The sequence below is a fragment of the Sphaerodactylus townsendi genome, linkage group LG07 (assembly GCF_021028975.2).
Source record: "Sphaerodactylus townsendi isolate TG3544 linkage group LG07, MPM_Stown_v2.3, whole genome shotgun sequence".
Lineage (NCBI taxonomy): Eukaryota > Metazoa > Chordata > Lepidosauria > Squamata > Sphaerodactylidae > Sphaerodactylus > Sphaerodactylus townsendi.
The window spans coordinates 3559845-3583829 of record NC_059431.1 but is presented as its reverse complement, the minus strand read 5'-3'; the positions used below and the strand labels follow the sequence as shown (position 1 = coordinate 3583829).

The 23985-nt window shown below is 52.0% G+C and overlaps 1 protein-coding gene across 1 annotated transcript in view; it reads left to right on the top strand.

The window, feature by feature from the left end:
* The window catches only part of CNTFR (ciliary neurotrophic factor receptor), a 57576-nt gene that overhangs the window by 24380 nt on the left and 9211 nt on the right, over positions 1-23985 (top strand). The window contains exons 3-4 of the mRNA XM_048504176.1: positions 2357-2520; positions 21267-21447. Of these exons, the coding sequence (XP_048360133.1) occupies positions 2357-2520; positions 21267-21447 (345 nt within the window). The remainder of the gene's footprint in view (positions 1-2356; positions 2521-21266; positions 21448-23985) is intronic.

The following is a 23985-nucleotide window of genomic DNA, read 5'->3' as shown; positions in this document are numbered from 1 at the left end:
AAGTCCTCTTGCTTTCTGTGGGGAAAGGAGACGCGCAGGCGGCACAAGAGGGAATGTAGTGGGACAACAACGAGCTCTGGCTGCCAGCATGCAGCAGCTGCCCTGCGGGTGATTGGCCATGGGGTGCCAATTGTCTGCATATCTTGACGATAAAGGGCATACTGATTGAGAGGAGTTTGTTGGTATACTGAACTGAGTACACTGTATGTGTGTTGTGAGCTGCCCTTTGACTGGGGTAGTATGGGATAAAAATCAAAATCAAAGTTTTAAAAAGTGATGGCCTCCCTTGCAGGGTTGTTGTGAGGACTGCCTTTGCAAGCATGCACATCAAACCCGGTGGGGGGCGGGGAAACAGCACTGGTGGGGAGGGAGTTGCAGTGAAAAGAAAATAGGGTAAGAGTTCCGCTCTCTTGACAATGCTACTGTCCAGTTCTTCTTTGCCTGCCGTGGTGTGTAGCTGGGGCCTCAGCCAAAGCTCATGTGCCAGAAGCACTTAGAAAACTCTGAAAAGGATCCCCCCGCGCCCCCCCCCCCCCCGCGCCCCCACAGCTGTATTTTGCGACTTGACAAGTTTGCCAGCTCTCATCCCAATATCGAAACAGCAGAAAATCTGCACCAATTGGCTTAAAGTAACTGTGTACTCTGTGTACTCTTGGGAGAGGATTTTTAAAATGGGGTTGTCGGACTCCACTTGTTATATTTCTTATGTTTATTCCACTTAGTTTTATTGTTTCTACCGCTGTTTTAAAGGTTTTAGTTATTTTATGATTGTACTGTGATCGTGTATTCACCGCCGGGAGCACTTCGGGGATAGGGCGGTATAAAAATCCAAAGAATGAATGAATGAATGAATGAATGAATGAATGAATGAATGAATGAATGAATACATACATACATACATACATACATACATACATACATACATACATACATACATACATGCTATATACAATAAACAAATATTTTTTCAATGAGACCACTACAATTCATATACATATAATACAATTTTAAATTCAAATACAAGAATCCAAGTGTTGTAGCTACGTAGAAACAAAGAATAAAATATCTATTGGCTCCAAGAAGCTCTAGCCTTGGCTACAAACTGCGTGTCGAAAGTAAGACGCAGAATTTCTCATACAGATAATTGGGCCTTGAAGTTACTCAACAAATCCATGGTAGACAGCCCATATCAACAGGCTGTATTATAGGGCTCTAAAAACCTCATCTTACTTTTGACACACCATCTCTTTATAGGCACAGCTTGAGCCTTTTTGACCAAATATATACTGTATTCTTTGTTTCCATGTAGCTACAACGCCTGGATTCTTGTATTTGAATCTGAAATTGTACTGAAATTGTATTGTGTGTATTCTTCCATTGAAGAAATGTTTATTTATTGTTGTATAATACACAGTACTTGGTGACTTCAAGCCAATTGGTGCAGATTTTCTGTTGCTTCGATACTGGAGAGCCTGCCCCCTTCTTCTTATGGTAGCTGTCCTCCCAAATCCAAATCAAAAACCTTTATTAAGCATAAAACCGGTGTGTGTCAAGAATTCCAAATATGATGAGAAGATCATTATTGCACAACTTGCAGTACACAGAGTAAAAAATTTAGCAACCGCTTCAAGCTGTCCTCCCAAGACAGTGGTGAGTGGCAGAATGGAGAGGTATAAATCACCCTGGTTTCGGTCCCCGGGCACATTACAAGAGCCACCCAATTCCCTCCAAATTGTGAGCCCAGTTTGGAGTGAGCTCAGTGGGGCCACAAACCTTTGGACAGCTGCAGCAGCCCCTTCCCCCTCTGAGAATCCCACATCCCTCAGAAACTCTTGAAAATGTGGTTTGATTGATGTGGTTTGCAGCGTCCAGTGGTGGGATTCAGCTGGTTCGCAGCAGTTCTGTAGAACCGGTGCCTAATTTTTTGTTGAGTTCAGAGACCCGGTTGTTAAAAGCACCCTCTCCCAGAGGAGCAAGGGCAGCAAGGCCTTGTTGCCCCCCTCCGCCCCCACAAGAAGTTCCTCCACGGCAGGTAAGTGGGGGGAGGGGTGTGCGCATGGCAGGGGGCAAACCGGTTGTTAAATTATTAGAATCCCACCCCTGGAAGTGTCATGGGCCCCTTCCGCACATGCAAAATAATGCGTTTTCAAACCACTTTCACAACTGTCTGCAAGTGGATTTTGCTATTCCGCAAAGCTTCAAAGAGCACTGAAAGCAGTTTGAAAGTGCATTATTCTGCATGTGCGGAAGAAGCCGTGGTGTGGTTGAGCCTTACTCGTGAGGCCAGGTTGGCCAGAAGGAACCTCTCTCACCAAGACTTTCCCTCTCTTCTCCCTTGATCTGTTTCCTTGAACAGTAAAGCCGGACCCTCCGGAGAACGTGGTGGCAAAGCCCATCCCCCACAACCCTCGCAGACTGCTGGTGACGTGGCAGTACCCTTCCACCTGGCCGGATCCTGACTCCTTCCCCCTCAAGTTCTTCCTGAGGTACCGGCCGCTCATCATTGACTACTGGCAACATGTGAGTGGGACCCTCCATCTTCTCTCCTGAAGGGGAAGGGGATTTTGTGGCCGGCGCACTCGGGCTCATGCAAGGGCGCCAGCCCCCTGGTCCATTTGGGCTGGACTTTGCTTTAATGACAGATCGTGTTGAAATATCTGAAGGGCTGTCATGTTGAAGAGAGAGCAAGCCTGTTTTCTGCCACTCCAGGGACAATGGGTTTGAGGTGCAGGAAAATAAATTTCACCTGGACATTAGGAAGACCTTCCTGACTGTCAGGGCTGTTCGACAGTGTGTCGGGAGTGCTTTGATTGTGTGTCCCTGCATGGCTGAGGGTTGGACTGGATGGCCCTTGGGGTCCCTTCCAACTCTAGGATTTTATGATTGTGTTCTAATGGACACAGGAAAATGGAGTATATTATGTGCAGCTGCACCTTTTAATACAGTGATAGCGAACCTTTTCGAAACCGAGTGCCCAAATTGCAACCCAAAACCCACTTATTTATTGCAAAGGGCCCACACGGCAATTTAACCTGAATGCTGAGGTTTTAGTTTAGAAAAAAACGGTTGGCTCCGAGGCGTGCGTTACTCGGGAGTAAGCTTGGTGGTAGTCGGTGGCTTTGCTTTGAAGCAACCATGCAACTCTTCCAATGGGTGAATCACAACCCTAGGATTGTTTACTCAGAAGCAAGCCCCATTGCCAGCAACCGAGCTTACTCCCAGATAAAGGATTATGCTATTTCTTCTCATGAAAATCAGTGGGGTTTTACAGCGCTTAACAGGGTTGTCTACACTGCTTTCCCCAAACTAGGTGTTAGGTTTAATGCTAATAACCAAGCCCAGCAGCCCAAGCCAGCCTAGATGTGGGTCTGGGAGGGGGGGGGGCAACTCTGTTTGCATGTGCCCACAGAGAGGGCTCTGAGTGCCACCTCTGGCACCCGTGCCATAGGTTCGCCACCACTGTTTTAATAGTATCAAAGACAAGAGAAAAGTTAGATGTGCGTTGTGTTCCTAGACCTTACCACAAAAACAATTTGGGGGATCTGAACTCCAAAACAAATCCCTACTGTAGTTAGTTCCTCCCAGCCAGACCCAAGTAATTCCCCTTGCATGTGTGGATCCTGGTTTGTTGTGTAACAGAAACACTGACCCTTCTACCAACAGAAAAGCTCTTAAGAGCTGCTGGCACGTCTGCCTCGGTTTCCCCCGTCACAGAGGCCCCTCTGAGCTGTGACCACTGGGAAATCTTCTGCCATTTGTCATTCCCAAAATGCTGAGGTCCTCCGCTACAGAATTAACAAAAAAATAATAATCAGAACACAGGAAGCGTAAGCCCCACATACGCTGTCCTATTTATGTCGATGGTTCCCTGGCAGGGAGTTTTCTCAGCGGATCGTGCCCTAAATCTCAGAGGCCGCACTGCAGTTTCAACATGTGTGCCGTTGAAATCCCAACAGTCAATTCCCGTTCGGCACAAAACCAAAACATGCGGGCTATTTTGTCACATCTGGCACCAACTCCAGGAGCTGATGTTGCAGCAGGAACGACCTCTGTGCACCTCAGCAACTGCGGAACACGAAGGAGAAAACCAGATGTTGTGCCATTGACGGAGTGCAGTTTGCTAGGTGGGATTTGGGCTCTGGCTCTTGTTCTGGACAACTTCGGAGCTGCCAGAGCTGTGGGAAAGGGACTCTTTGATTTATGAAGCCAGGGCTTTGGAGGGAAGGATATTTAAGACTTGGAGTCAAGGGTGAAATAACGGCTTGTGGGATTGAGGGCCAGCCTGCGCAGAACTAGGTGGTAGGATTTTGGGCTCTGCCGTTTGCATTTCCAGTCCGACTTCTGAAGGTTCCTGCAACTTATCAAAATCACTGCATGTCGAACACGAGCGGGGCAGACCTACTGAGGCCCAGCAAATACAAGCCGAGCAGGCAGTGCTGTCGGTTGCTAGGACGACGGCAGGTGGGGCAGCTGAGATCAATAAGGGGACCAAGCGCCACCTTGTAAAAGCGAGGGCAACCTGGATACCTCACCAGATTTGCCCATTAGTAACATTTTAAGTCAAGAGATGCAGGAAGGAGAAGGGCTCAGCCAAGGGCCTGAAATTGAAGTTACTCAACAAAGTTATACCTTTTCCATGGCAGACAGCCCATATCAACAGACTGTATTATAGGGCTCTAAAAACCTCATCTTACTTTTGACACACCGTCTCTTTATAGGCACAGCTTGAGCCTTTTTGACCTAATATATACTGTATTCTTTGTACTGTATTCTTTGTTTCTGATTGCCTGGAGGTTGTGGGTAGCAGGGGTGGGAATCAGCACCTGAGAAGCTGTTGTGGGGGTCTAGAAGTGTGTATCTATCCTGCCTTCCCCTCCTAGGGAACACCAGGGAAAGGGAGTTTTCCGGGGCAATGAATTCTTATGCCCAAGCCAGATGAGGTGTTGACTCACCTGACTCACCCTCACCTGACTCACCCTCCCTGCAGCCAGGTGACACCTGCAAGGAACGTCTGTACCAAGCATGCCGAAGCTCAATTTGGATTGGGATCATGGCATGGAGGGAGCTATGGGGCCAGGCTACTGGTTGGCATCCCCAGGACGATTTGGGCCCAGGGACACACATCCCCGTGGACTTTTTGGCAAATCTTAGACCATCATTCCTAGCATCAAGAGGTCACTCCTGGTTTTTCACTCGTGCTCGATGCCAGCACTCCTGCCCAGTGGTGGGATCCAAAAATTTTAGTAACAGGTTCCCATGGTGGTGGGATTCAAACTGTGGCGTAGCGCCAATGGGGCAGGGCGGGGCACGACGGGGGCGTGGCTGGGGATTCCGGGGCGGGGCTGTGGCAAGGACGCAGCCGCTGCACCGGTTGTTGGGCGGGAAACGAATGCACGCAGGTGCAGGCTGCCACGCATGCCGGTGCACCTCCTGCTAGACTGCTTCCAGTTCTGCGCACTACTGCTGAGAGGAGGGGCGTAACTAAGGCAAAAATCATGGGGCAAAATCACCCATCAGTAACCCCCTCTCGGCACACACAAATAATTAGTAACCTACTCTCGGGAACCTGTGAGAACCTGCTGGATCCTACCTCTGCCGCTGTTGTCCCCCCCACTTCCGCCTGGTGCTGGTGAGCAGCGGCAGAGAATGGTGGCATTTCCGGTCCCGGCATTATTTGCCCTGAGTGATGCTTCGCCTGCCACATAAATCACAGCACCAGAAAACTCAATTTCCCAGGATTCTTCTGAGTGGGGAGGGGAGTCACGATAACTAAACTCATCTCAGCCCTTTTGTAGTGTAAATGGTGTCCTTGGGACGACATTGGCTCCTATATTAAACAGCCCGCCGAGAACGTCTCCTTGATGGTTGCCTGTATTTCGGAATGCAAAACAGAAGGGATGCAAAGATACGCAGGTGCTGCCCCCCCCCTGCCCCCCCCCCCACCTCTCCTCCTGTCTCTCTTTGAACTCCCCTTTTGCCTCCGAGACTCTCTTCTGGCTCTCGTGCGTCTTCTGCAGTCTAAAAGGAGGGCTATTTTCCATACATATGTTCAACATAAAACTCGCCCAGCAGGATGTAAAAGGTATTTAAAGTATAAATGTCCCAGCAGTTATGAGCTCTCTGGTGCAATAGATTATGAGCCGGAGATAAAGTATCTTCCGTCATCGCTCTCTGTCCTGTCAGGGACATGGAAATTGCTGGGCTGTTATCATATTTCTGCTCCTTTATTGCTTTGGGGAGCGGCCCGTCGGCTGCAAGAAACAACAGTGTTGGCGAGGGGCTTCGGGACGGGGGTCTGCCGGGCCTCAGGGTGGACCCAAGAGGGCTGATTCTCCCTCCCCTCGCCCCCCATGCCTCTGCCTCCAGGCCATGTTGGACTGGCCTGGCTAGGGAGGGGCAGCCGTTCCAGAGGGTGTCTCTGCTTGCTTGTGTTTGCACCCATGGGGCCCTTACGCCCCCACTGAAGACAGCTTCCTTTTTGGGGTTCAGGAAGGGCTGCCACCCACCAAGCCTGCCTCAGCTGCTGTTGGCTTTCTAAGCAAGGACCCAAGAATCCCCCAAGGTGCCTCTTTGAGCTGTGGGGATGGGGGGGGGGGGAGCTTCCCAGATCTGGTCTTTTTCAAACGACTATTCGTATTAAGCTCCCGGGGAGGGGCCTCAGGGCTTGCCGCTGCCTGGGTGCCGCCCCCCCCTCCCCCCCCGCTGCCTCCCTTTGCCTGGCTGCCGGTCTCCTTGAGGCATCCAACCATTTCAGCCCCACGGCACCCCATATCTGCCTCCACTGCTGCCCCAATCGCCCATCTGAGAGTTAGCCCGACACGGGAAGCCTCTCTACTCATGAGATGGCCAAAGAAGAAGAGTTTAGAAGAGTTTGGGTTTATACCCCCACCTTTCTGTCCTGTAAGGAGACTCAGCGGGGCTTACCAGCTCCTTTCCCTTCCTCTTCCCACAACAGACCCCTTGTGAGGCAGGTGGGGCTGAGAAAGTTTGGATAGAACTGGGTCTGGGCCAAGATCACCCAGCAGGCTTCATGTGCAGGAGTGGGAAACAACCCCAGTCCTCCAGATTATTTGGATAGAACTGGGACTGGGCCAAGGTCACCCAGCAGGCTTCATGTGCAGGAGTGGGAAACAACCCCAGTCCTCCAGATTATTTGGATAGAACTGGGATTGGGCCAAGGTCACCCAGCAGGCTTCATGTGCAGGAGTAGGGAAACAACCCCAGTCCTCCAGATTAGAGTCTGCCATTCTTAACCACTACACCACTCTGTCTCTCCAAAGGGATGGAGGCAGCTCTTCAAAAGGGCAAAAAGGAGAAGGGCACTCGGGATCAGGCCAGCGAGCAACAATGTCCCGTCCAGACGTTTGTCCCCCGCCTCCCTTTTTGAAATTTCCAGTCCTGATGATTATGGAGGAAGACTCGGAAATTAGAAGCGGGACAAACTGGGCTCAGCGTTTCTTGGCAGAGTTTTTTAGAAAATGTGCTGATTTGTTTTAGAGTTGCAAAATATTCACATCCTGTTGAACTCTCATAAAGCCGTGTGAGATTTATCTTGTTAAAAGCTTTCGAATCGTTAAGATTTAAAATTCAAAACTGCACTGGGGTTGCCAGTTGGGGAGTTGCTGGGGACTTCAGGGGCGGGGTTTGGGGAGGGGAGGGCCTCAGTGGGATACATAAGAAGAAGAAGAAGAAGAAGAAGAAGAAGAAGAAGAAGAAGAAGAAGAAGAAGAAGAAGAAGAAGAAGAAGAAGAAGAAGAAGAAGAAGAAGAAGAAGAAGAAGAAGAAGAAGAAGAAGAAGAAGAAGAAGAAGAAGAAGAGAACGGAGGAGGAGAGGAGGAGTTTGATTTATATCCCCCCTTTCTCTCCTGCAGGAGACTCAACGGGGCTTACAATCTCCTTGCCCTCCCCCCCCCCCACAACAAACACCCTGTGAGGTAGGTGGGACTGAGAGAGCTTCAAGAAGCTGTGACTAGCCCAAGGTCACCCAGCTGGCGTGTGTTGGAGTGTACAGACTAATCCGAATTCCCCAGATAAGCCTCCACAGCTCCACAGCTCCACAGTGGCAGAGCTGGGAATCAAACCCGGTTCCTCCAGAATAGATACATGAGCTCTTAACCTCCTGCGCCACTGCTGCTCCATAGAGTCCACCTTCCATTTTCTCTAGGTGAACGGATCTCTGTTGCCTGAAGGTCAGTTGTCATCCTGAGAGACCTCCAGGCACCCCCTGGAGCCTGGCAACCCTGGTCGAATCCCCACTACCGTCTTAGCCAGGTTTCAGAACACAAACTAACCAGGTTTGAGGGACGACCTCCCCATTGCTTGCGTGGCAGATTCCGTTTCTGGCGCTCGTTCTCCACATTCATCCGCGTTTCGGCAGGACCTGGTTGCAAGTGGCATAGACCCCATTAACACGGTTCAGAGCTGATCCGAGGGATGAGGGTTGAAACCCTGACTTGTTTCCCACCCTGGAGTGTGACGTGGAATTCAGGCAACCAATCAGCACTGCGATGCGCGCGCAGCCTTTCCTTGGTTTCATTTCCAATTTTGCGATCGCCCAGCAGAAGGGGATGCAAACGTTAAACAATCAAACGTGTAACTTTGAATCGTTAGTGGTTTACAAGGTAACGATTAACTGTTTGCACAGTTAAACAGTTAAACGTTAAACTTTTACCCGCTGGTTTTTTTGATCACGCCCCTGCAATGTACGTTTCCGCAGTGGGAAAAGGTCCCGCCCCATCAAGGCACGCCAGCCAATCAGGGGAGACCGGCGAAGCGAGCTCGCCTGGTAGTGGGGATTGCTAAGAGTTCTGCAACCGGGTGTGTCTGCTGTGCGCTCGCTGCTGTGGGGAGGGAGAAACTCCGATGAAGAGTTTCACAACGAACAGGTTTGGATCTGCGTGCAAATGTCAAGTGGGAATTCGACCCCTATACCAAACTGCGTTCCTTTGGGAAGATCTGAGCTGAACACCAGTCCTGCTTGGGAGTCAGTCCTTTAATGGCCAAAGCCCCTTTGGAAAATGTATCATGGAAGCATCTTCTGCAGCCAAGCAGCCGGCTCTGCTGCGCCTGGCCTTCCTCTCTGGTCTCACCAGCAAATTCTGTCACAGGGCAGCTCAGCCATTCCGTGGCGACAGAAACAGGCCTTTGCTTGTGCAGAGAAGTCCCACAGCTCCAGGCAGACGCTGTCAGCTGGAGGAAGAGCGCAGTGGGAGAGGAGGCCACGGGGTTTGTTTGGAATATTACATCAGCTGAGTCAGCTCTGCAAGTGCAGGACAGATTCGAACCTGGGCCTCCCGGGTCTGAGACTCGCATTGGCCTCCGCTCCTTCCAGGGCACTCAGGATCTCCATGATCCTCATGCAGCTGTCTGCCTTTCTCGTTGTCACGTGCGAAGCCCAGAGGGCCACAAATAAACCGGGATCTGGCCCCATGTGAGGCCAAGCTGCATTCCCAGTCCAGGTGCCTTCACCTTCCTTTTGGCCCCCCCCCTTCTTCTTTGCCCCCCTTTTGCGCCCCCCCCCCTTCTTCTCTTCTGTGCGGGGGAACCTTGAACTTCCTTGGTAGCCTCCCATCCAGCTACTAACTAGGGATGACCTGTTTAGTCTTTGAGACTCTCTCTGCACGCTCCTCTTCACCGCCCGCACCCCACCCCATGTGGCAGTGATGGCGAACCTTTTCGAGACCGAGTGCCCAAATTGCAACCCAAAACCCACTTATTTATCGCAGAGTGCCAACACGGCAATTTGGGAGTAAGCTTAGTGAAGCAACCGTGCAATGCTTCAAATGGGTGAATCACGATCCTAGGAGGGTTTACTCAGAAGCGAGCCCCATTGCCAGCAACCAAGCTTACTCCCAGGTAACGGATCATCCCCAGTCCAGCCTAGATGTGTGTGGGGGGTGATTTTCCACCCCCCTCCCACATGATGAATTCTGTGCGCGAGTGCCCACAGAGAGGGCTCTGAGTGCCACCTCTGGCACCCGTGCCATAGGTTCGCCCCCACTGCCATATGGCTTTTTCCATTTCTTCCCTTTAGGCTATTAAGCAGCTCCTTCCTTGGGCGGGGGTGGGGGGGGGCTCTCATGATCTCTCCCAGCTCTCCTCTGCATCAGAACTGGGGCTCTGCTGATACCCCTTTTAGAAACTGCGGAGCCTGGAGTCTCTTTATGCCCTCTTCCCACCCATGACGTCTCCTCAGTGGCTTCTTTTTAAAGCCGGCATCCTCATTCTGCCGTTCCCGCTTCTCCCAAGAGTGATTAACTCCCTGGTTTTTATGGCTGGCTCTTCCCTAGAGCGGCTCCTTCCAGCTACCTCATTCCCGACTAATGTCTCCCGCAAGGTCACGCTGCTCTCTGAAAGAGTCTCTCGTCTCCTGTGGGTTTCTGCCGCTCTCCGGAGCTGAAACGAGCCCTCGCTGAGCCTGGGAAGACGTTTCCAACCGTTGGCCGCCAAAAGCAGCCGCGTGGCCAAGTGACCCTGTTGGGGCCAGTGGTGGGATCCAAACATTTTAATAACGGGTTCCGATAGTGGTGGGATTCAAACAGTGGCGCCGCCGCACACACGCGCCTCCAGTCCCCATTGGGCAGGGAGGTTGCTGAGTGCCTTCTCGGCACTCAGAAAAAATTAGTAACCACTTCTAGAGAAGTGGTGAGAACTGGTTGGATCCCACCTCTGGTTGGGGCTGACAGGAGATGCCCAATAAAATGGCCACTTGTGCACCTGAACAGACCTGGTTTATGAGAGAGCAAGGTGGTTTGTAAGGAGGGGGGAGGAATCTGGGGGAGTCCCCACAAAGAGCTTTTCCTTCCGCTGATTGGGTGGCCCAGGCTAGCCTGATCTCACCAGATCTCAAAGACTAAACAGGATCATCCCTGGTTGGTAGTTGGATGGGAGGCTACCAAGGAAGTTTAGGGTTACCCCGCACAGAAGAGAAGAAGAAGAAGAAGAGGAGGTGGAAGAGGAAGAAGAAGAAGAAGAAGAAGAAGAAGAAGAGGAGGAGGAGGAGGAGGAGGAGGAGGAGTTTGGATTTATATCCCCCCTTTCTCTCCTGCAGGAGACTCAAAGGGGCTGACAATCTCCTTGCCCTTCCCCCCTCACAACAAACACCCTGTGAGGTGGGTGGGGCTGAGAGAGCTCCAGAAAGCTGTGACTAGCCCAAGGTGACCCAGCTGGCGTGTGTGGGAGTGCCCAGGCTAATCTGAATTCCCCAGATAAGCCTCCACAGCTCAGGCGGCAGAGCTGGGAATCAAACCCGGTTCCTCCAGATTAGATACACAAGCTCTTAACCTCCTACGCCACTGCTGTAGAGCAGGTGGACTCTACTGGGGGGGTTTGATTCCCCACTCCTCCACCACATGAGTGGACAACTCTTCTCTGGTGAACTGGATTTGTTTCCCTACTCCTCCACATGAAGCCTGCTAGGTAACCTTGGGCTAGTCTTCCCAACTCTGCCTCACAAGTTGCCTGTTTTGGGGAGAGGAAGGGAAAAGGAGTTTGTCAGCCCCTTTGGGACTCCTTAAAGGTAGGGGAAAGCGGGGTATAAATCTACACGCTCCGTCTTCTGGAACGGAGACCTGGCAGTGGGGCTGGGAATCGTCTTCCTGTGCGGTCCCTGTTTGGAGCAGGAGAGCGCTTGAGGGACCCCTTTAGCATTTTAATTCACTCAAGAGGGCCATGAGTCTCTATTAACTGCAGAAGAACATTTTGAGTTATTTCCTTTTCCTGGGAGGGGAGGGAAGGGGAGGGGTTGCAGCTCAGGAGGGGAGCATCTGCTTGGCAGGCGAAAGGTCCCAGGATCGAAAACCCCCCACCCCCCCACCCGCTCTCCAGTTAAAAGCACCAGGTAGGAGGTGATCTCTCCGCCCACATCTGTCAGCCCGTCTCTTTTCTCTTTTGCTCTTTGTTGTCCCCCACCCCCTTTATCTCCCCCCACTCCCTGGCTTTGAATCGGATTCAAACCAGCTGTGTGGGAAACGGCAACTATTCGGCTTCCAGTCTCTGAATTGGGGGGGGGGGGGGTTAGGCGTAGTGCAGAGCAGCCTGTGCATTTGGCCCCCCACCCCCATCCCCTGCAAGCAGGCCTACGGGAGGATGAAATGGGGGGGGGCGGGTAAGAGCCGTGCCTGCTCCATGTACATCCAGAGGGGCCAATAGGACAGAAACAGCACAGCTTATGAATCAGTTGCGATCCAAGAGCAGCTCCTGTCCCTCTTTGGGGGGGGGGGGCTTCCCCAGCTCCTGCCCTGGGGGGGGGTCGCAGTTTCAGCCCCAAACGTCATCTCTCCTCCCTCAGCAGCACTTCTCCAAAGCTCTCCACATGCCCTCCAGACACTTTGCTCTCATTTCTGTAAGCGTTTCCTGTTCCTTTGCTGTGGTCTTTTGACGGGTATTTCCAAAGGGAGCAGCGCTGGGCCTCAGGTTTCTGGGCAGGGCCACCTCCCCCCCCCCCTCCATTGTAATGATGTTGTTTGTGAGAGCACTCTGCACATGCCTCCAGAGGTTGCAGGTGCCTGTTCAGCCCCCAAGGTCTGGCCTTCCACGGAGAAGCCAGCTCCAACTAAGCTCTGGCTCTCGACCTTTAAAATCCCACTCGTTCATGTCTGAAAAGTGTTCTCCGTGGGACTGTAGCCGTTCCTCTGAACATGTAAGGATGGGGTCAGGAGGAGGAGGAGTTTGGATTTATGCCCCAACTTTCTCTCCTGTAGGAGACTCAAAGGCGTAGGAGGTTAAGAGCTCGTGTATCTAATCTGGAGGAACTGGGTTTGATTCCCCGCTCTGCCGCCTGAGCTGTGGAGGCTTATCTGGGGAATTCAGGTTAGCCTGTGCGCTCCCACACACACCAGCTGGGTGACCTTGGGCTAGTCACAGCTTCTCGGAGCTCTCTCAGCCCCACCTACCTCACAGGGTGTTTGTTGTGAGGGGGGAAGGGCGAGGAGATTGTCAGCCCCTTTGAGTCTCCTGAAGGAGAGAAAGGGGGGATATAAATCCAAAACTCTCTCTCTCTCTCTTACAAGCTCCTTTCCCTTCCTCTCCCCCACAACAGACACCTTAAGTGAGGTAGATGGGGCTGAGAGAGTTCTGAGAGAACTGTGACTGGCCCAGGGCCACCCAGCAGGAATGTAGGAGTGCAGAAACACGTCTGGTTCAAATTTTCTTCCAGGCCAAATTGGCCAGGGATCCTGGAGGTTTTTTCCCTTCCTCTGGGGTTAGAATGGGGTTTGCTGGGGGTTGGGGGGGCGAAGTAGTTGTGAATTTCCTACATTGTTCAGCGGGTTGGAATAGATGACACCCAAGGCCCCTCCCAGCTGTGTGTTTCTATGAATGGGAGTTTCCGATTAGCTGACCAAGTTTTAAACATGACATGGACTGAAGTGAAAAAAAAATACCTCAAGGCATTTTGCGTTTGGATTAGGTCCTGTTTAAATTGAACCCACAGTGCCACTTCGGGTTAGGGAAGAGTTGCCAACTTTTCCACCAGTCTTGCTCACTGTCCCTTAAATATCAGTTTATTTTACTTTTTATTGCATTAGATTTTTATACCACCCTCCCCTGCCAGACACGAGGCGGTTTCCAACAAACAAATAGAAATCGTCACAAAGTCCAATAAATACAGTAAAACAAATGCAATTAAAAATATGAAAGTGAAGTCCACATGTCATAAGAACATAAGAACATAAGAAAGAGCCTGCTGGATCAGACCAGAGTCCATCTCGTCCAGCACTCTGCTACTCGCAGTGGCCCACCAGGTGCCTTTGGGAGCTCACCTGCAGGAGGTGAAAGCAATGGCCTGCTGCTGCTGCTCCCGAGCACCTGGTCTGCTAAGGCATTTGCAATCTCAGATCAAGGAGGATCAAGATTGGTAGCCATAGATCGACTTCTCCTCCATACATCTGTCCAAGCCCTTTTTAAAGCTTTTAAAGTCATTGTCTGAAGCTGTCCTTTAACGGCATCTGCCGCATATGGGAGCAGCAGTGGCGTAGGAGGTTAAGAGCTTGTGTATCTAATCTGGAGGAACCGGGTTTGATTCCCAGCTCTGCCGCCTGAGCTGCGGAGGCTTATCTTGGGCATTGAGAGTAGCCCAGTGCGCTCCCACACACGCCAGCTGGGTGACCTTGGGCTAGTCACAGCTCTTAGGAGCTCTCTCAGCCCCACCCACCTCACAGGGTGTTTGTTGTGAGGGGGGAAGGGCAAGGAGATTGTCAGCCCCTTTGAGTCTCCTGCAGGAGAGAAAGGGGGGATATAAATCCAAACTCTTCTTCTTCTTCTTCCTCATTTCTACTCATGAAAGCCACACTAAAAGGCACTCGCGTGTTCCAGTCCAGCTGTCTGTGTGCTGCAGGTTAGTTTGCACATGGCTCCTTGGCACAGAATTGGAAGTTGCCAACTTATCAGCTTTCTGGACAAAGAGAGAAGCGAAGAATAGGGGCCGCTCCTTCACCGTCTTCCCCCTCTGCTTTGGCCAGCTTTCCAGACCCGTCTCCTGCAACGCAAAACATTAATTATTTAGGCCTCCTTCCTTCCTTCCTTCTCCTCCGTCTCTTCCCTCCCTCTCTCTCTCTCTCTCTCTCCATAGCTTTTAAGATGTAATTCGAACCAGCCCAGCCTGGCTTCCTCGCTTGCGTTGCAGGCTGGGCCTGGGCCGGGCCGGGGGCTCCTAATGTGTTCAGATGTTCCTTTCATGGATTACCACGGCTGGAACTGGAGACGGCTGTCTAATAGGGCACTAATAGCCTGTTTCTGGTTTCGCAGACTGTCAGTTAACGCACACCGTCGTTGGCGCAGCCGCCGGAGCCTGCCGGCTCACACACATGTTGCCCATCCCACGGACACATGCTCAGAAACAGACGCTCATCACCTGTGGCAGAGGCCCAGGGGTGGGCCAGTTCACCTAGCGGGGGTTCCTGGCAGTCTATGCATTGCAAGTGTTGGCAATATGTGCGAAGGGGGCCAGGCGGGCGAGACTCTGTGGCAGCAGAAGTCTCCACCTGAAACAGGAGGAGGAGGAGGAGGAGGAGGAGGAGGAGGAGGAGGAGGAGGAGGAGGAGGAGGAGGAGGAGGAGGAGGAGGAGGAGGAGGAGGAGGAGGAGGAGGAGGAGGAGGAGGAGGAGGAGGAGGAGGAGGAGGAGGAGGAGGAGGAGGAGGAGGAAGAGGAAGAGGAAGAGGAAGAGGAAGAAGAAGAAGAAGAAGAAGAAGAAGAAGAAGAAGAAGAAGAAGAAGAAGAAGAAGAAGAAGAAGAAGAAGAAGAAGAAGAAGAAGAAGAAGAAGAAGAAGAAGAAGAAGAAGAAGAAGAAGAAGAAGAAAGAGGAAGAAGAAGTCACCCATGTCACCCATTGGCGTGTGGTGGAGCAATAGCTAATCTGAATTCCCCAGATAAGCCTCCACAGCTCAGGCGGCAGAGCTGGGAATCAAACCCGGTTCCTCCAGATTAGGTACACCAGCTCTTAACCTCCTACACCACTGCTGCTCCTGCATCCCAAAGAGGGAAAGGAAGGGTCCAGACATTGTTCTCTGAGGGCCGTGAGTGCTCGGTCGGGTGCTGAGATAACAGCCCCTCCTGGGATGTCTCTTCTCTTCCCTGGAGAAATATGCTTACAATGTTCAGCCATTTTGCACAACTATTTTTATTTTACTTATTTATTCTATTGGATTTGTATGCCGCCCTATCCCCGCAGGGCTCAGGACCGGTCACCATATAAATTCTATTATACACTCATTAAAATCATTACAATCGAAATATCAATCCAATGTTAATTAAAACAGTACAATTAAAAGAATAAAACGAGATTCAATACGAAATGGTTGATAGGTGTCAAAAATCGATGACAATAGCTAATAAATAATAATCACGACCATCACCTCTTTCCCCTCCGTCCGTCCCCCAGTGGATCTAACCTCATTTGACTTGCAGAGAACAAGTCTATCAACAGCTGTTTGCCACCCAGGAAAAATGGAACCTCCATGTTCAGAGGCAATATGCCTTTGAGATAGATGCTAGGAGAGGAGCAACAGGGTGTGGCTCTCAGCCTCTGCTCTGCTAACCTACTGCATCTGTGTATGGTTCTCCAGTTGCACAGTGGCGGATAGGAAGGCGCTCCAAAGGGTGATCCCTACTGCACAGAGGATGATCGGCTGCCCTCTCCCCTTCTTGGAAGAACTCTATCATTCCCGAAGCCTAAAGAAAGCCCAAAATATTCTGAGGGACCCGTCTCATCCAGCACACTCTCTTTTTGAACTGTTACCATCCGGCAGATGATACAGGTCTATCAAAACTAGGACAAAGAGGCTTAGAGACAGCTTCTACTCTAGAGCTGTGGCGATGCTGAACTCCGCGGCTTCGTGTTGATGTGTTTGGGGCTGTGTAGGGATGCATGGAGGAAGGGGAAAGTGAGGATGGGGCATGAGTCTGGCATTGTGTGCATCGAGGAATGCTGCTGTAAATTTCGTTGCGCGTGCACAAGGACAATAAAATGCTTATGCTTGTGAGCTTCCTGTGGACATCTGACTGTCCTCCCCTTGAAGCAGAAAGCTGCACTCAACAGACTCTTGAGGAGATCCCGCAGGACTTTTATTATTATTATTATTATTATTATTATTATTATCATCATCATCATCATCATCATCATCATCATCATCATCATCATCATCATCATCATCATTATTATTATTATTATTATTTTATTTTATTCGGCTTAATAGACCACACAACCCCCGAAGGGCTCTGGGTGGTGTACAATGAGACATAAAACAAATACAATATAAGGTCTCATAAATACAACATAACGATAAAACATTAAAATTCTTTAAAATACATTATAGCAGCAATTTCAGAAATTACAAATAAAAATACATGCCCAAATGCATTCCTTTCCCCCTTTGCCAAGGCTGATTAGCCACAGGTCTCTGCCTCGCAGCAAGTGTGAATGTACGTTGGAGCAGGATGTCTAGTACGGGCGTATTTCCCCAAATTCCGCATTCACTTTCCAGTTTCCCTGTGCCAAGTGACACCACTTTACGGGCGAGTTTAATTTCCTTTGTGTCCAGAGCAATGGTGATTTGCCACTGAGCACCGCTTTGCCCGGGACATCTTCCCTCCGTCCACCGCCAGCCTACCTTGCTCCCTCCCTCCCCTGCCCCCCCACCACCTTTGCACGCATCTGCCCTCCCCCCTCCCTGTGACCGCCTCCGTCCTCCTCATTCTGCTTTAATTGCTTTCCCCCCATCCTTCTGCCAACACATTCCACCAACAGCCTGAATCACTGGGGTGTTGTGGGTTTTCCGGGTTGTATGGCTGTGTTCCAGTAGCATTTTTTCCTGCAGTTTCACCTGCATCTGTGGCTGGCATCTTCAGATGGGTGGATTCCTCTTCAGATGGGTAAATTCAACTCAACACATGCAAATCACGCTTGCAAATCGCACCCAACACCTTTAACCTATGCAAATGGTTCTTTCTCCCACCCTGGATATTCCATGGGTGTATATCAGTATGGTGAACCTTTTCGAGACCGAGTGCCCAAATTGCAACCCCAAACCCGCTTATTTATCGGCAGAAGTGTAACATGGCAGATTCTAACCTGAGATACTGAGGTTTTTCGCTTAGAAAAAGCGGTTGGTTCCAGATGTGTGTTACTTTCGAGAGTGTTTGCGGTGGTAGCTGGTGGCTTGGCTTTGGAAGCAACCGAAAGCAACTCTTCCAATGGGTGAATCCTCATGACCTTAGAGGGTTTATCTGTAGCTAAAACCCCATTGCCAGCAACTGAGCTTACTCCCAGGTAAAGGATTTAGTTCTTTGCATGAAAATCAGTGGGGTTTAACAGCGCTTAACAAGGTTACCTACACTGCTTCCCCAAAACTAGGTCTTAGGTTTAATGCTAATAATCCAGCCCAGTGGCCCAGGCCAGCCTAGATGTGGGGGGGCACTCTGTTCTTGCGCCAAGTGCTCCACAGAGACTCTGGGGTTTTCCTGGAGTGCCACCTCTGGCACCCGTGCCATAGGTTCGCCACCACTGGTATATATGCTCCACTTGCTTTACTACCATCAGATCCTCCAAAGATGCCAGCCACAGACGCAGGTGAAACATCAGGAGAAAATGCTACTGGAACACGGCCATACAACCCAGAAAACACACAACACATTACTGTGGGTGCTGCCTGCTTGGACGAATGGGGGGCTAAGCAGTTTGTGCTAAACAGAACACATTGGCAGCATCACAGGGAGGGGAAAGGGAAGGTTGGGGGTCAGAAGGACGTGCCAGAAGGTGGATGACGCCACTTACGGCCTTCTGTGCCCTGACGTCGCTGTTGCCCCTTTCCTTCCCACCAGAGGAGGGAAACAGCGGGCAAAGAATCTTTTCAGATTTGTTATTACTTCAATATTTGGTTGCTTATTATTGCATAATTTCAATATAAACAGAGAATCGTTGCAAAACCGCTGTGTTTTATTGCATTTGAAAACGTGGCTCTGAGTGGCAGAGAGGCCGTCATCCTCAGCTTCTCTCTTCGACCAGCCGTTGCTTTTATCAACAGGCTGGGAGGAGGGATTACGAATGGCAGGCTGCAGTGGGAATGGGAGGGGTGGCGGGGTCTCCCAGGGTCACAACGGAGGCTCCCCCCTCCCTCCAAGAAAGCACCAACATTATTTGAAGGGGGTCTCTCCCTGTCACGGTCGGATAAGCATTTGCCTGGAAGTCTGCCGGCCCCCTGGGAGAAAAGAGCCCTCTCCCCCGAAATCTCAACAGTGAAACTGTGATAGGAATTGCAATATACGCAGCTGCATAAGAAATAGGAATTGCTATAACTAGAGCAGGCTAAGGCCCGGCTCACGCATGCAGCAGGAGAACGAAGTGGCAGGACATAGAATCATAGAGCAGCAGTGGCGTAGGAGGTTAAGAGCTCGTGTATCTAATCTGGAGGAACCGGGTTTGATTCCCAGCTCTGCCACTTGAGCTGTGGAGGCTGATCACTGAGGGAATTCCCAGACTCAGCCTGCTAGACTCCCACACACGCCAGCTGGGTGACCTTGGCTGAGTCACAGCTTCGGAGTTTTCTGGGCGGCCCCACCCATCTCACAGGGTGCTTGTTGTGAGGGGGGGGAAGGGCAAGGAGATTAACCGCCCCTTTGTGTCCCCTGCAGGAGAGGCAGTGGGGGATATAAATCCAAACTCCTCCTCTTCGTCGTCGTCGTCGTCGTCGTCGTCTTCTTCTTCTTCTTCTTCTTCTTCTTCTTCTTCTTCTTCTACTACTACTACTTCTTCTTCTTCTTCTTCTTCTTCTTCTTGAGTTGGGAGAGATCCCAGGGGCCACCCAGTTCAAACCCCTTCCATGCAGGAACACACAGTCAAAGCACTCCAGACAGGTGGCCATCCAGCCTCTCTTTAAAATCCTCCAAGAAGGAGACTCCACCACACTCCGAGGCAGTGAATTCCACTGTCAAACAGCATTTACTGTCAGGGAGTTTTTTCTGATGTTTAGGTGGAATCTCTTTTAGTTCACCTTGTTTTTGAGCCCTCCTCAATTCCCAAAAAACTCGACGACTGGATGGGATGGTGATTCGGAAGGAAGGAAGGAAGGAAGGAAGGAAGGAAGGAAGGAAGGAAGGAAGGAAGGAAGGAAGGAAGGAAGGAAGGAAGGAAGGAAGGAAGGAAGGAAGGAAGGAAGGAAGGAAGGAAGGAAGGAAGGAAGGAAGGATCGGAGGTGTTCGCTGTCTGGGCTCAAAGTGGAGTGTGTTGCAAAGGAAGCCAATTTTCTGCAGCTGGTTGAGGTCTGGCCCCTTCTCATCGCACCCCCAGTCAGTCTCCCCGAGCTTCCTCGCTATTTATTTTCTTCAGAATTAAATTCCCCCTGAATGCAACAACCGGCTCTATTTTGCCGTTCTCTGAGGCTCCACTTCATCACTCCGGTCCCCTTTCAGTTATTTTCCTGCCTGGCTTTAGAAGGGAAAACTGACTGATGATGTTTACTGGGAGAGAGATTGTCGGGGGGGGGCTACAGATGCTCCTGCCCTGGATTTGGGGGCAGCTTTGAGCTGCTTCCACATTAAATTTTGACTTCACCTTGGACTCTTCGCTGCAGATCTGATGTGGGGAACATCTAAATGAAGTTCTCCTTCTTTCATGCTCCCTTCCCTCCCTTCGCTCCCTCCCACCCACCCACCCACCCACACACACACACACACACCCACACACCCACACACTTTTCCTTGATCTTTCCTCGGTTTGATACAAATGTTTTTGAAAAATGACAGCCAAGATGCCTTTGGCTGCCCTGCGGACAGGACGGGCTGGGCCGCTTTTCATCACATTTCGCCACCATTTATTCTTTTCCCCTTGCCCCTGCCTCTTTCCCCCTTGCCCCTCCCCATTTGCCCCAGCTTTTTTTTTGGGGGGGGGGAATTCAGTAGTAACTACTTCACTATAGCATTACAGCCCTTTTTAAAAAAAACAAACCTTCACTATAGCATTATAGTGAAGTATATATTAGCAGCAGTGGCGTAGGAGGTTAAGAGCTTGTGTATCTAATCTGGAGGAACCGTGTTTGATTCTCAGCTCTGCCGCCTGAGCTGTGGAGGCTTCTCTGGGGAATTCAGATTAGCCTGTGCACTCCCACACACGCCAGCTGGGTGACCTTGGGCTAGTCACAGCTTCTCGGAGCTCTATCAGCCCCACCTACCTCACAGGGTGTTTGTTGTGAGGGGGAAAGGGCAAGGAGATTGTCAGCCCCTTTGAGTCTCCTGCAGGAGAGAAAGGGGGGATATAAATACAAACTACTACTCCTACTCCTACTCCTCCTCTTCTTCTTCTTCTTCTTCTTCTTCTTCTTCTTCTTCTTCTTCTTCTTCTTCGTCTTCGTCTTCGTCTTCTTCTTAAAACGGTAAATTCAGTCCTCCTGTCAAGCACTGGGTTTTCACTGCCCCGTGGGGTGACGTGACATCATGGTGTTTACTAAGCAGGTTGTATTTATGGGGTGGTTGGTCAATGTATCCCCCAACAGTCTACACTTTCCCCCGAGGAAGCTGGGTACTCATTTGACCAACTTTGGAAGGCAGAGCACACCTTGAACCGGCTACCTGCGAACAACTTCCGTCGGGATCAAACTCATGTCATGAGCAGAATTTTGACCAGGAGGGCCAGGTCTTGTTTTTGCAGGTACCCCTTGCAGCGTGCAACTGAGTGCCCGTTGCCACCTTTGGTCCTGAGACGCGGTGGGTGTCCATAAGCCCGAAGGCCAGCCGCACCCACCCACCCACACTCCCTCCCCTTCTGTGCCCCTTGCAGGTCGAGTTGTCTGACGGGACGTCCCACATCATCACAGACGCCTACGCCGGCAAAGAGTACATCATCCAGGTTGCGGCCAAGGACAACGACATCGGCACGTGGAGCGACTGGAGCGTGGCCGTGCATGCCACGCCCTGGACGGAAGAGCCCAAGCACCTCACCACCGAGGCCCAAGGGGCAGGTGAGCACTGGGGGCGGGGCGGGGCCTGAAGCGGACAACTGGAACAGAGCAGGTGGGCATCAGAACCTGACTCGTGCCTGGCGCCGTCCTGGCTGGGGAGCCAGGTTGTCAGGGGGAAGGGTCTTCCAGGGGAAGGGGGCCTGGTGGGAGGGTTGCATGGGGCCCAAGCATGTTAGAGCCCCCCCTCCTCCGGGCCCATTCTGCAAGCCAAGTGTGGGGCAGCCCCTGGCCAGAACCAGAGCAAGAAGAAGGGAGCGTAAGGGAGGAGGACTGGTTGGTCGGGGGAGGGGAGTGTTCAATTCCTGTCTGTGGCAGCTTCAGCAAAGAGTCACCGTGGTCAGTGATCTGGCCAGCGTTAGGAAGAGCTCTCCCCTCTCCACAAGGGCCTTAGGGCCTGGCTGTCTCAGATCAGCCTACCTCGCAGGGTCATTGATATGCTAAAACGGAGCGGGGAGATCAGCGGGTGGCCCTCCATGGAGGAAGAGGGGCAGACAAGCGTGCTGGCCAGGGAGACAGGCCTCACCTGGGCTTGAAGGCAGCTGGAACTTGCCAGACCTCCCTGTGACTTAGCCCTGGCAACATTGAGCTGCCCAGGACAGACCTGGCCAGCCGGGGAGACCCCGAGGGTCACGAAGGACCTCATGCGTCCTCCAAGAGGCCAGGAGAATTCTGGCTCTTTCTGGGGTTTATAGCAGGATTCCTGGGGCTCTCGTTTGCCAGAGTGACCCCGATAGGCTGAAGAGGGGGCAGTCCGGTGTGATCCAGGGCTTCCGTCCCCATGCCTCATCTGGGTGGTATCCAGCATCAGGCAGATAGTCATCTACAGTGCCCTTGCAAGAAGGCCGTGCCCCAGCCAACTGGAGCCACCAGCGTTTCCCCGTGCTCCGACCAAGCGCTCTCCACGTCAGTGTTTGCAGCAGCACAAGAGGGAGCCCGCTAGCGAAGACGGCCGCGAAGTTAACAGCGCTCTGCTTCTAGGAAAGAGTTGGGCCGGCGTCCAAGTGCATAATGTGCTCTCCGTCTCGGGCTTCCCAGAAGGAAGAGTCTCATGGCTGGCACTGCAGCGCGATGGCTTGGGAAATCAGGCAATGACACCATCCGCTGATAAGAAAGGACCGGGAGATTTGCCAAAGCCCCCCCCCCCCCGGGGCTTTCTGGCCACATGTGCACTTTCGTAGCTGGGCGTGATGAGGCTGAGGTCAGTTCTTGGCAGCTGGGCTGCAGGCAGAGCATCCAACGGGAGAGCCAGTGCTTCCACTCAGGGCTGGGTCCAGGGGCGTAATAAGGCAAACTGTGGCCCTGGGCAAAACCTGAGTTGGATTGCCCCCCCCCCCCCAATGGGCAGCCATTCCACCACGACCAAACAATGGGGGATGGGGGCACCCCCTTTGGGAGTCCATAACTTTGGACTCCCTGAACCAAACCTCACCAAACTTGGGGGGTAGCATAAGGACAGTCTCCTGATGATACGCTGACATTTTGGTGCTGCTAGCCTAAAAACTGCGCCCCCTGCAGGCCAAAAATGGAAAACCACTAAAAATACCCAAAAACGAACCCTGCATTTTGATGCCCCTCACAAGGTGGTGCCCTGGGCAGCTGCCCGCCTTGCCCAATGGGCATTACGCCCCTGGCTGGGTCTGCAGGCGAGTTCTCTTTGGAGGGACGAGATGTCCTGGCGGGATCCTGCCAAATCGTCTCTTGAAGGATGGGCCCCGTGGCGGCACAGCGCAGTTGCTGGTGCGGCAGATGGGGCCCAGGTGATCCAGAGTCACGCCCCCACCCGAGCAGGGAGCCCAGGGGGTTTCTCTGGGTCAGCCGCTCCTCTTCGGCCAAGTTGTTGTGAAACAAAACGGAGTAAGGGAGACCCCTGCACTCTGCCCTGAGCCATTGGGAGGAATGGGGGGATAAACATGCAATAAGGGAACGTGATGCTGGCCCCGCGTCTCCTGGCGAGCTGCAATCCAGGTGCCATAAGCAAGCGATTGATGCCCGTGAGATGAAAGAAGCAGCACACCTGCAGCCGGTCGGCGAGTCGAGCTGTTGGTGAACACGGTAGAGGGGGGATTGGGAAACGCTGCAGCCCTGCAGACCCCTTCAACGCTCAAACGGCCTGCATGCAGACAGTCTGCGCAGCGCTGTCCGGCGTCCAGCAAACAAAGTCCCAGCAAGAAGGGCTCTGTCTGGGCTCAGAAGGTGCTCAGCGGCAGATCTGCACTAGTCTCCAGAAGAGAGGACTTGTCGAGCTATGGCCACCTTCAAGGAGCAGCAGTGGCGTAGGAGGTTAAGAGCTTGTGTATCTAATCTGGAGGAACCGGGTTTGATTCCCCGCTCTGCCGCCTGAGCTGTGGAGTTCAGATTAGCCTGGGCACTCCCACACATGCCAGCTGGGTGACCTTGGGCGAGTCACAGCTTCTCGGAGCTCTCTCAGCCCTGCCCACCTCACAGGGTGTTTGTTGTGAGGGGGGAAGGGCAAGGAGATTGTCAGCCCCTTTGAGTCTCCTGCAGGAGAGAAAGGGGGGATATAAATCCAAACTCTTC